At 31.7% G+C, this 13,160-nt stretch overlaps 1 protein-coding gene across 1 annotated transcript; it reads left to right on the top strand.

Moving 5' to 3' along the window:
* The first annotated feature begins 6,089 nt into the window (after nucleotides 1-6,089).
* LOC139524761 (uncharacterized) lies at nucleotides 6,090-11,647 on the top strand. Its single transcript, XM_071319820.1, has 4 exons — nucleotides 6,090-6,153; nucleotides 6,972-7,235; nucleotides 7,983-8,201; nucleotides 9,640-11,647. The coding sequence occupies exons 1-4, from the start codon at nucleotides 6,096-6,098 to the stop codon at nucleotides 10,374-10,376; spliced, it is 1,278 nt and encodes a 425-aa protein (XP_071175921.1). The 5' UTR covers nucleotides 6,090-6,095; the 3' UTR covers nucleotides 10,377-11,647.
* The last annotated feature ends 1,513 nt before the right edge of the window (nucleotides 11,648-13,160 follow it).

Raw genomic sequence — 13,160 nt, 5'->3', positions numbered from 1 at the left:
GCTTTTCTTTTTGCATTGGTAATAATTTTATTTTGTAGTATTTCATATACTTAAATATGATTCTGTATCACTATTCTCATTGGATGTTTTTAATTGTGTAATGACCACAATGTCCTTCTTCATTATTGTTTGGTCAGTATCTATAATTGCTATCTAGATCAATCGTGGATACGCAGTAGGCAATAAATAAACAAACCTAGGGATAAAATATTCCCAGGTTTATTGGTTTACTGTCATTAATTTGCAATATATCAACAATCCAAGTAAAAGCAAAAGTAGAGTTTAGGTATTTTAGTAATCATTTGATAAAAGACAAAAGTTTGATATAGATTCTATATGGTTTAATTAGTAATGAATACCGATTTATCTCACATGAAATAATTATGAAATTTGTAATTACTGTTCGTTTTAATCCATATGGATAGGAATGAGATATTTCCTTGTTTATTCATAATTACTTTTCACTATATGCATGTAATCCGTTATTTGTGTTTGGCTAACAGTTTGGCTAGTTCATTCAATACTTTTTCATTTCCATTCTTCTTTGTTTCTGGTTTCCTTCTGCTAGGAGTATTCTTTCTGGTTTCATATTTTAAGCTTTTTGAATAGTTTCTTAAGCGTTTTTCGAACTCATCATTTATTTCCCTAGACTTTCTATTTAACATATTTCTTGCGTCACCACTTTTTTCCGTAGTTACTCCAATGGATTCTATTGTTTCAGTATATGTATCACTTAGCATCACATTCAGTTTATTAATATGTTCGTTCAGCACTTGTATTATAGAATCCTGAAGATTGTCTATTGCAGGTTTCAATGTTTTGTTGATATCTGCGTTGACCTCATTGTTGGTCTTCGGTCCTACGTTTCCATTGAAATGCACGGATATTATTCCAGATTTAATGGAGTGTTTCTTTTGGAACTCCAACAAAGTTTTCATTGTCAAAAGAGGATATCTTCTCTTACTGAGTTCTGTAATAGTTTGCACTCTCTCCTCTGCGATTTCGATTTCATCTTTAGGTTTTTGACTGTTTGGGATTTGACTGCAAGGTATGGTGAAGTCATCGTTTAAATCCAGATTTTCATCAGAGTAAAGATTTTCTGTGGAAATACTAAAATCCATATTTTCAGCCATGGTGTCTTGCTTTGCGTTGGTTATACTTGAACTAGTGAAGTTTACAAAAGTTTTAAGCTTTAAAATTTGCAGCAACCTTAAATAGTGTCCTTGACCATTGTTATTTAGATGGGCGTGGTTTAGTATTACACATGATTTAATTGGTTAAGTCTATAAATGACTTTATTTCATAGAAATTGATCCAATATCCACCCATTTAGGTGCGAATCATATCTCTGGCCTAGTTTCATAGAAATTGATCCAATATCCACCCATTTAGGTGCGAATCATATCTCTGGCCTTACATTGATACTGTGCTATGTACGCAATGTTTCGGGTTATTTCGGAAATGTTTTTATTCCAGGGAAACCTTCATCAGAGACCACCCCTATTGTTTTTGTTTTGATTTGTTTTGATTTGTTTATTTTTGATTTTTGATTTATTTCTTTTTTATTACTATTTTACTTTAATTTATTTATTTATTTTTTTTTTTTTAATTCTAAATATTTTAGACCGTTTCTGAATTGTGTTTTTAATAATTCCACTTTTTGATTTGTTTTTTGTTTTTCTTAACTTTTTCAACCAATGTTGAATTAATTAATTAAGCGTTTTAGAGTACGAATTTGTCCTCAGAAGAATATCATTTTACATGTGTTGTTTACATGATGGTCATTAATTAGTTCCGCACAGTTAAATGTTTAGTAGGAACTGTGAGGTTTAGATAAATTATTTTATAGTTCATTTTACTAATTCACCAATGTTTCTGTTTCTTTTGAAACCTATTGATAGGTTTTTATGGAATTTAGCACCTATTGTAGAATCCGTTTTAATAAGATGCCAGTATTTCCTGAATACTTTTTGAAGTTTTTCTGCTTGAGGATGATAATTTGTAATGAATGATACATTGTATTTATTTTCAACTTTGTTCTTTTTCTTTAATTTAATTTGCCTGTCTTGGAATTTGATTTTTGATAGAATTTGTTCTACCAATTTCCGTTTATATCCTCTTATTAACAGTTTTTCAATAAAAAGATTTTTTCTGGTTTGAAATTCACTTTCATTGTTGGTGTTTCTAAGTATGCGAATGCCTTCGCCTTTAATAAAAGATTTAAAGTTTGAGATGGGATGGTTTGAATTTTTATGAAGATATTGGAATTTTTCAGTTTTCTTTGTAAAACATTTCAGGTCTAAAACACCAGTATTTTTGAAGCGTTCGCCCTTGAAGATTTCTAGGTCTAGAAATTTTATGGACTGTTTATTGCATTCGTAAGTGAACTTTAGCAGGTCATGTTGTTTATTTGCATTTTCAAACATAAAGTCAATTTCAGACTCTTTTGCTTTCACCATTAGAAGTCCATCATCTCTCATTCTTTTATGATTGGAGAGTTTTTAAGGATTGAGTTTATGTGATTGTAAATAGCAATGTCACATATTTCAGGGGAAGCTGTTGCTCCCATTGATGCTCCAATGATTTGGCGATATGACTTTCCATGAAAGGTAAATTCATTATTGGAAAGGATGAGTTTTGTTATTTCAATCAAAAAATTGTTGGTAGGTTTTGTTATAGAATATTCAATTTTGTCATGTTCATCAAGCGTTTTTTGTAATGCTTCTGTGATTTCTTCAAATCTGAGATTGGTATATAGTGATGTTATATCATATGTAACAAGTAGTACATTATTATCAAATGTACAGTTTTCAATATTTCTGATTAAGTCACCTGTATCAGATATGTATGTTTTTTGTGTTTTCACTAAGGGAAGCAAAAAATAATCTAAGTATCTCCCTAACCTTTCAAGTGGTCCATTACACTGTGATATTATTGGTCTACCAGGGACATTTATAGTTTTTATTTGATTGTTCTCGTTTTCAATGTTTTGTAAAACTTCACGGTCTAGTTTGTGAATTTTAGGGAGGAAGTATGCAAAAGGTGTTTTTATATAATTTTATTCATTTTTAATGTATTTGAAAGATATTTCATCAATACAGTTTTCTTCTTTCATAGAAATTGATCCAATATCCACCCATTTAGGTGCGAATCATATATCAGGCCAGAGATATGATTCGCACCTAAATGGGTGGATATTGGGTCAATTTCTATGAAATTAGGCCAGAGATATGATTCGCACCTAAATGGGTGGATATTGGATCAATTTCTATGAAATTAGTTCACTTGAAAGAAATAAACACAGAATAAAGTATTCAAGAAAATAAGTTTGTTTACGGTATCGCAGAGCTGTTTTTCTTTGACTTTTAAATAGTTTTGATGGCACAAATGTCAATTTATTTTTCTGTTCAATTTATTATCAAAGTCGCTTTATAATTTTAAAAAATATATATTAAAGCAACTGGCATTGATGTAATTGCTAAAGAATATATAACTGTGTGGAACTATCATTAGAAAATTCATAAAGATTTTTTTAATAGCTTTTCTTGCTCTTCAATTAAACATCATAACGCCCGTCATTATCATCATAGATTTAAGTCTGCAATTGCAGTGTTCATCATTAAGAAAAAAAAATCATTTTTTTCATTTGTTAAGGGACGACATCAAAAGTTCAATGTAGGATAAAAAAAAACTTAATTCACATAGTTTTTTCACTGACCCCCCCCCCCCCCCCTCTTAACTTAATTTGGGAAAAATTGATTTACCAATAGGGATATATGTAAAAATCGATTTTAGATATACAAAACTTGCAGGAGGTTACCCTCCCCCCCCCCCCCAAACTATTTGATTTAAGTTTTTTATCCTACATCGATTTTTTTATGTCGTCCCTAAGACAAGGCGGCTTAAAACAGGATATAACAATAACAATTATTATAGATTATTGTATGTTAATATTTTTGTTTTTATAAATCTAATGTTGTTACATTATAAATTACTACTATTGATATTAAACAGAATTATTCATTTCTAATTTGAAAATAAACTTTTGCAATCACAAAACAAACCCATGATTTCGCAAAAAGCAGGAAGTCATTAAATATTATTAAAATTGCCCTTACAAAGAACTAGAAAACAAATTACATGGAATGTCAATGCAGGCATAGAATATTCAATGTATAACATATGGGGTTTTGCTGCAATTACATGCTTTATTATTTATAACTTACATTAACCTTTGTATTTCTATAGCTGTTCTATCTGTACTATTACAGAACATGAACAGCGTGTAAATGTCAATCGAACTGATAGTTATCAAAGGTACCAGGATAATAATTTTATACGCCAGACGAGCTTTTCGTCTACATAAGACTCATTAGTGACGCTCAGATTTAAAATAGTTATAAAGCCAAACTAGTACAAAGTTGAAGAGCATTGAGGACCCAAAATTCCAAAAAAAAGTTGTGCCAAATACAGCTAAGGTAATCTATTCCTGGGATAAGAAAATCGTTAGTTTTTCGATAAATTCACTGAACACTGAAACTTGAATGCTTTGCTTTACCGTGATGTGCCATCATCATTGTTCCATTACTCATAATTATTGGTTTTTTTTTAAATCGCACTTAAATAGCGGCATAGATATTTTAACATCCTAAAGTGAAAACAACGATTACAAATTTAGTACCATACTTAAGTCTAAACGTGTCATTCGTTCTGTCATAAAAATGAGTCGTAAGCAATTCCATTTTATTTCCCCAAAATTGTATTACTTCGTTAAAAAAAACATTTAATAATTTATTAAAATAACTTGACGGACTTAGTCAGAATAAAATTTGATTAGCTATGAAAATGTAACCATAACGAGAATATCATTGTTTTACTTTATTTCATCGGCATTAAGTTATTGTTCTGCCAAATGCTTTTGAAAATTATTATTGCGTATATTTAAAAACAGTTAAAGATACCAAAGATATTTTATGTAATAATTTACAACTTCTTTTAAACAGTTATTAATTGAAGGTCTTTGAGTTAACACTTATGTTTGGAAATAAAAGATGCATGGTCAACTTTGAGGTGAAACCAGCCTAGTAATAAGGCAAAATAAAATGAATTTTTAAAAATCTATTTACTGGTTAGACAATGCCTATTTCTTTAAATAGAATGAGTATCTAGGAATCTCTTTTTATAATGTGTTTTTACTAACGGTTTAAATATCCAATTACCTTATAAATATTTGTTTTATTTCCAATAATTAACCAGATTACATAACATCTATAAGCTTAGCTTTACATACTTAGTGTTAAAGGAGAACGCATTTTGTAAAATAAAAAAGAGAGAAAAAATCTTTAAATGATTAATGGGAAAGAACTAAATAATAATTCATTAAATTATAAAATTCAAATTATACTTTTGATGACAAAATAAAGGGATTGAGTACTAAGAAAACAAATTCAACTGTGCAAATTTTAACATTAAGATCCTAGTCCGTAGTTGGGTTTATAGAAATATTTTGTACTTTTGTTTTCTTTTAGTAGTGTTGTACTGATATCACATCATTAGTATATCTATTCGCAAGTTAACTGGCATAACATACAGAATATTCTTTAAACCTAAACAAACATCTATTTGTCTATTGTTAAACATCTTATATTGACCTTATGATGACGTTTTGCTTTCTGTGCTGTGCAGTCAACTGTAACTTACATCAAACAGTATATTCAAAGAGAAATTGTCGACATCGAAAAAGCTCGTGAGAACTGCAAACATTCTAAACAGAATATCATTTACTGCTATTATATTAACTGTAGCATGATTACATGTTTAGTTCAGCTGCATTAAAATAAACTCATCTATACCAGGATTGACATTTTGTATTTGCGCCAGACGCGCGGCTCGTCTGCAAAAGACTCATCAATGACGCTCGAATCATAAATGTTTAAAAGGCTAAATAAAGTACGAAGTTGAAGAGCATTGAGGGTCAAAAATGTCTAAACTTTATGCCAAAAACAACTCAGTACTCTATTCCTGAGGTAGAAAACCCTTAGTATTTCAAATGACTGTATGTAATAATGTTAGTCTTAAATTTCATTTCAGTTCATATGACACCGACAAAGTTTGTTTCGATAGTATCATGGCTATTTTGGTTCATTTATCAAGGTATTTCAATATTTCTTCTCCATCATTTTGTTTCATATTGATTACCAATTATTCAGGACACATTGCAGTCTAATATTCTTATATGTTGACTTATTCTATTTCGCTGTGAATTTAAACGCTAAAATTATTTATACTTTGCCCAATTTTTGATGTATTGTACATTTTTTTCATTTTGTTTTAAATGAGATGAGAATACCATATTATCCTTAACTTAGTATTTTGATTTTACCCTGCTGAGTCGGAAGAAATAGTTAAGTACTTTAAAGTTAACGAATACTCTGTTAACTAATCTATTGATCTCAAGTATATATATACGCACTATCTGTGATTCTTAATTTGTCGTCACACATTAGCCTTCTTCTAACAGGAAAAGATGTGTTTTCGGATTCAATACTAACAACACATTCTTTCTTTGTTTTTTCACTTGCAATTTAATACAATGCAATACATATACTGGTTCTGAAACGATATCCGATAGTCAAATGTTTACATTCTTATCAACTTTTCTAAAACTAAATGTCTCCTAGGTTTTAAAATGTTGGCTTCTGCCAAGTTTTGTAATGATGCTTTATTTCGAACAACAAACCAGACTTAAACAATAGCACAGTAAAACAGTTGAAAAGACAACAATCTATTTTTTCCGAATTGGTCTCTGTCAAGTTTTTGTAATGCTATACTGCAGACCAACAAACCAGACTAAAACAATAACACAGTAAAACAAATTGAATCGACAACATTTGCATTCACTTTTCAACATATCTCAGTGCTATGTAAATCACTGAAACAATACTACTACGTTCTTCTTTATTATTTTACAGATTTTGTTTCTGCTAAGTTATGTAATGTGGCTTTATGTAGACCTACAAACCAAACTTCCCTGAATCCAGCCTACAACTATACGTTGACTTCATCCTGTAATGTTGTGGATGGTATACATGATTCAAATCTGTTACAGCAATCGTGTATGTATTCAGACTGGGATGGAACAGAAAACTTCTTCCCTTCCTGGCAGATCGACTTGGGCGACATCTACAATATAGCACATATTAGCATCACCTTGAGAGAAGACGGATCTGAACCAAGTAAGTAATATAGATATAAGAAGATGTGGTATGAGTGCCAATAAGACAACTCTCAATCCAAGTCACAAACATGACATATTCGTAAATATTAAGACGACAATAATAATGTAATATATAAACAATATGTTGCTTTTGCACGGTAAATATTATAGCACAGTCCAATGAACGCCTTATTTTGTGAAACCAAAACTAATTTTGCAAAGTTTCTACTGCCAAATGCATGAGAAAGGTTTCGGATCTTATGCTGCAGTCAACCTTCCAATGCTGTATAGTCTACATTATAGTCCTTTAAAATACCCGTGTTAGCATACACAAAACCCATTATGAATAGAAGAGTGGTATGCCGACTGACGTCCGAAGGCCTGTATTTCTAAGTGTTAGATAATAGTCCGCCATTTCACGGTCTTCACTAGTACTCGATCATCGTGGTGAGCGGTTTTCACAGCTGGCCAACCATGCCCCGAAAGTAGCCGTTGTGAAGGCAGTAAACAGCATCAGAATATACAACAAACCAAAAGATCTTACTAAAACAAAAATGACGGCCGTCCTTTCCAACTTTTCATCGTTACGCAACAAAATATTTAATCGCTCACCAAACCCCTTCTGGCACCGATCCGACAGTTTGTTACCAATGGCAATCCTCGGGTGACTCCGCTATTCTCGAGGTACAGAATCGGCCGAGTTTTGACGAATTAGTGCGTTACCAGTCATTCAATGTCGTTAATAACACAATCTGTATCTTTTCAGGATATGTTAAAAATATACTTATCAAGGTTGGGAACAGTTTGACAAGTGCCGGGGAACTTCTCAATCCAGAACAATGTGTCGATGTTTATAATCCTCCAACCAACTTAGGAACACCGTTGAAGTTGTTCTGCAACATACCACGAGCAGCAAGATATTTAAGAATAGAAAAAGAAGACTCTTACTTCAGTTGGCTCAGCTTCTGTGAACTGGAAGTTTTTAGTGAGTATATGATATATTGTAAAAAGGACACGAAAACCCAAATATTGAAAGAATACTGTTACAAACAGAAAGTCTACACATGATGAACAAGTTTGAAAACAAAATTTAACAAGTTAACACAAGCGATAAGAAATGTTAGTTTGCACTTGATGATGTCTACGTATGAATCATGTTAAATAGATCCCAAAACGAATATTATGTAATGGAAATCTAGGCGATAGCAATACACCGGAATGTCCTCACGGTCATCCGCTGTAAAATGGGCAATTCTGAATGGATAATAGTTAAAAATGTATAATTTCCCCTGGAAACAGACAACAAAACAAACTTTTCCCTGGATACACTATATGTTTTACTATAACCCCAGGAAACTATCAACACATAAAACATTTCCATGGGAATCTATACATTATTATTTTCATCAATAAATAAATTCCCTAGAAAAATTTAAAAAAAGATTTTTCAGTGTGTGATAAAACATTTTATCCATTTTTAATTTCCCTTGTACACGATATATATTTAGCTGTTATCCTTGAATAGTTTCCCAAGGAAATTATTTAACCATCAAAACTATTTTTCTGGGAAAGAAAAGATTTTTATCACAGAGAATTTTCCCTAGAAAATCACAATTAAAAACATATTCCACGGGAAACATGTGTTTTGATATATAAAAAAAAAAAAGAAATAAGGAGATGTGGTATGATTGTAACTGTCCTTCAAAGTTCAAATGAAGTGTATGTGAACCGTATCGTCTTCAACAAGGATAAAAGCCCCTTGCGTATAGTCGACTATGGAAGGCCAAGACATGCAAAATGTGAATCAATTTAATTAGAAATACTAACGACCTAATCAATCACAAAACAGTTTACAAAAAGAATATGAAAGACATGAACCAACAATAGCCATTAAATTACAGGCTCCCGAATTGGGAGAATATATATTTTTATGTTTACTGAGAAAAGCTTCTTCTGCAGGCAGGCAGCTTTTTGTTTGTTTGATACATTAGCTCAAAAGATCTGATTCATTAGTGCTAAAAATTCCACGTTGGAAACTATTAGATTAACCGTTTTGAAGTCGGAGGATTTTGGCTTTTCCTCTAATTGATCGGTAAATTTCAAGGTCCTTTTGTCGTATGATTTTCTGCTTTTCTTTATCAGGAATTCAACTGGCCATGTGTCGGTGTCTGTGTTGGAATCTAAGTTTTTTTTCATTACAGGTTTACCATTATTAGTACCATGGTATTTATTTAGTATCCTAGTGACAATGTTCTATATTTTGCAATTTCTTGTATTAAAAAAAAAACACAACTTTGATAGTCTTTGAAGTCCCATTAAACCCTAGATTGATATCGATTTGCCATAAGTGTATGAACTCTATTTATATTACTTGATTGTCATTATTTTGTATCATTAATGATTCATTTATATTACTTAAACAGCGGACATAACAGACACTTATTGTCCAGATCCCCCAAAAGACTGGACATGCCGTGATTTGACGCATACATCAACTTCTCCCAGGTCACAATGTGTTGAAACAAAGCCTACAACACAATCTTCAGAAACAACAACGGAAGTTGTCACAACCACGGAAACCGTGACTACAACTGTTCCAATTACAACAACGGAGGGTGTCTCAACAACGGAAACAATTACAACTTCAGCTGTTCCAACGACCCCCTCGAAGGGCGTCTCAACCACGGAAACAATTAAATCAGCTGTTCCGACAACCCCATCGAAGGGAGTCGCAACCACGAAAACAATTACATCAGCTGTTCCAAAAACTGTAAACAGTGTTACAACCACAAAATTAGAGGCTACACAAATAACCTCTATTTCAGAGCCTACCAGTGCACCTTCTAATTCAAACAATACATGCTATTGCCCGTGTAATAGTGGGGGATATCTTGTTCTGACAGATGCCGAACTCCAAGAAAAAATAGAAAAAATAATTTCAGAAATAAAAATAGATCCAAAAGCAACGTCGTTGGCAAAACGAAAATTGATAAGTGCTGATGATAGTAGACCGTCAGCTAAAGCAGTAGGGTCTTTAGGTATTGTTATTTTAGTTATAATTGCTGGTTTAATTATTATTATGGATTCAGACGTAATTTATAGAAGTATAGAACAATTCATTGCAAAAAGGAAGAAGGATAAAAGTATTGAAGAAAATTAATTAATACGGTTATAATATGTGTATACCGTACAAACACACATACATATATATAGGGATGTTATTTAGACGAATTATATACGCTTAATGTATTTTAAGCCTTTTATCACCATCACTGGTGATTCGATGAATGAAATCTGACGTCGAGTTGTCACTAGTTCAGACGTACTATATGAATACGAAAATAATTTCTTTGGCAAATATTTAGAACGTTAATTTGTATAGCTTGTATATGGGTTTGTCTTCATTTAGACATTTCATAATATGACCTGGGTATACAAGATCTGAATAGCTTCAAACGATGTTCAAAACAAGGAAATTCGTGTATCATTTTTTAGTTCAAACATTTTGGCAATATACGAATGAATTTTACATTTTTTATTTCTTACGGTAGATTCACTGTATACCGCTATATCTTGGATTGAACAATAGCAGTACACAATCGGTCTAGTTCTTTGCTAAATTCTGCAAATTTAGAGACAAATGTGCAATCTATGTTAAAGACTGTTATTTGTATATAGAGAAAAAAGTGATTTGTTTTCATGATCCAAAATTGTTCAACTTAATATACCAAACATTTGTGTTTTGGAATCAATTATCTGAGGCAAATATGTTTAGTAATTATAAAAACCATCGAAATATTATATTATGAATATCCATAGAAATACCTTGTTATAACTATTTTTTCAGTAATTCTTCATAATTTAAGGTATTTAAGGAATGACTGTAATATTTGTTTCGGTCAGGCTTTGCAGAAATATCATAATAAATTTGGTGCACACTCAATGATTGAATAACCAGCGTAGCAATTTGATTTTAAAGTGAGCATCACATTTAAGTTATTTCAACAAGAAGGAAAAGTATAACAGCTAGACATTCCTTAGAATTTAATTCTAAATTCCAGTCTTACAGAATATTATGTGTAAGGTCAATCTGTTAGTAGATAAAATTCAAATTAAGTTTTTTTTATCATTTTAAGGCTGCAATCTGACATGGGATTGAAACCAACCTTGATATTAATGTATACCTTTTGTTGTTTGCATGCTAAACATATGGTAATTTTATATAATATAAATCAACAGCCTTTTCCCTTGTCAATTATGTACTTTGTATATGGTCACTGTAGATTACTGCATACAGTGCTAGCAATAATTTCACTACAAATACGGATTTCTACATCTTTTTTTATTATTTCTTGTTACGTCTATGTTATATAAGGACCTACTGATTAATTTTGTATTTATATTTTGTAATAAATCAAACTTTTTCATTCAGTGTATGTTTACTTGTTTTTGTTTAGATGTCTTTTTGCTCGAGCTAAGTCATTTCAATTGATATTTTATAGTTGTAATGTTTCAGGTTAGCGCCTGTAATTTTGTTTTAACCGCTGCATTTTTAGGCACCTGTCCTAAGTCTTGCATGTGCTTGTTGTTTAGTAGTAGTTGTTTGTTGGTGTGATTCTTAGTTGATTCTTGTCTCTCGCCCTGATCCCGATACTCTCGTTTTTTATAGAGTAGACCGTTAGCTTTCCTATTTGAATTGTTTTACACTTGTCATTTATGGGGCCCTTTATAGCATGCTGTTCGGTGTGAGCCAATGCTCCGTATTGAAGGACGTACATTCACTAATAACTGCTAACTTTTTTATGCATTGTGACTTGAATGGAGAGTTGTCTCATCGGTACGGATATTGAAGTACACAGCATCTAAACTCGTCTTTTGTGACTCAGCACAAGTTTTTTTATTGTCAAAATTGTTTAAGTCTGTTCATGTCTTTTTGTAAGCAGTAAAGACTTGCACAGCATGAGCAAATAAATGAGGAGTAATGTATGTTTCAGATGTTATTGCAAAAAGCTGTTTTAAAATCTTTTTATTTTCTGTACAAAACGTTGTTCGAGGAGCCAGGAAAACCATATTATCCATTAAAGGCAATGCAACAATTAATATAATTACTGTGAACGACGTTTACCTTTGGTATATGTACATAATCGCACAGACGACACCTGCTGGTCGGACATATTGTTGATCTATTTCATACAGTATAAGAAAATAGACCAAAACACAAAATCTTAACTATAACCATTGAACCATTAAAATGAGGTCAAGAATGACACCTGCCAGTTGGAAATGTACACCTTACAATCTTTCCATTCACCAAATATACATGTAGTAAACCTATTGCTTAAAGTATCTGAGATATGGACTTGACCATCAAAACTTAACCTTGTCCACTGATCCATGAAATGAGGTCTAGGTCAAGTGAAAACTGTCTGACGGGTATTAGGACCTTGCAAGCTACGCACATACCCAAATATAGTTATCCTACTACTCATAATAAGAGAGATATTAAGAAAACAAAAAAAAAACTAAAAAAAACTTTTTTTTCAAGTAGTCGCTGAACCATGAAAATGAAACACAGGACAATGAACATATAACAGACGGAAACTTCGTATCATAAGGCATCTATATACAAATTATGAAGGATCCATGTATTCTACCTTCTAAAATATTAAGCTTTAAAGAAGTTAGCTAATCTCTATCCCCATGTCGTGCTTTCTGTGACAGTAGCAGGCTCGACAAAAAACAAAACCGTGACAAAAAGACAACAGCAAATCATCAAAACACTACATACAGAACCAAATACTGATATTGTAGTAACTCCAATAACATTTATATCATGTCAAGCTAATTAACACTATTTTAACTTTTCTATGTCCACATGGGTGCTGTCCCCAATCTGTAGAATTTTTGGTTTTAATTAGTATGTTAGACATGTGGAATAATACCG

Source organism: Mytilus edulis, chromosome 5 (assembly GCF_963676685.1).
Source record: "Mytilus edulis chromosome 5, xbMytEdul2.2, whole genome shotgun sequence".
NCBI classification, from domain to species: domain Eukaryota; kingdom Metazoa; phylum Mollusca; class Bivalvia; order Mytilida; family Mytilidae; genus Mytilus; species Mytilus edulis.
The sequence above is the reverse complement of the archived record's forward strand: the minus strand, read 5'-3'. Positions and strand labels throughout refer to the sequence as shown.

Coding starts and splice junctions, on each gene's coding strand:
- LOC139524761 (XM_071319820.1), top strand. CDS start 6,096: ATGACACCGACAAAGTTTGTTTCGATAGTATCATGGCTATTTTGGTTC. Junction 6,154..6,971: donor ATTTTGGTTCATTTATCAAG/GTATTTCAATAT, acceptor ATTATTTTACAG/ATTTTGTTTCTGCTAAGTTA. Junction 8,202..9,639: donor CTGTGAACTGGAAGTTTTTA/GTGAGTATATGA, acceptor TTACTTAAACAG/CGGACATAACAGACACTTAT.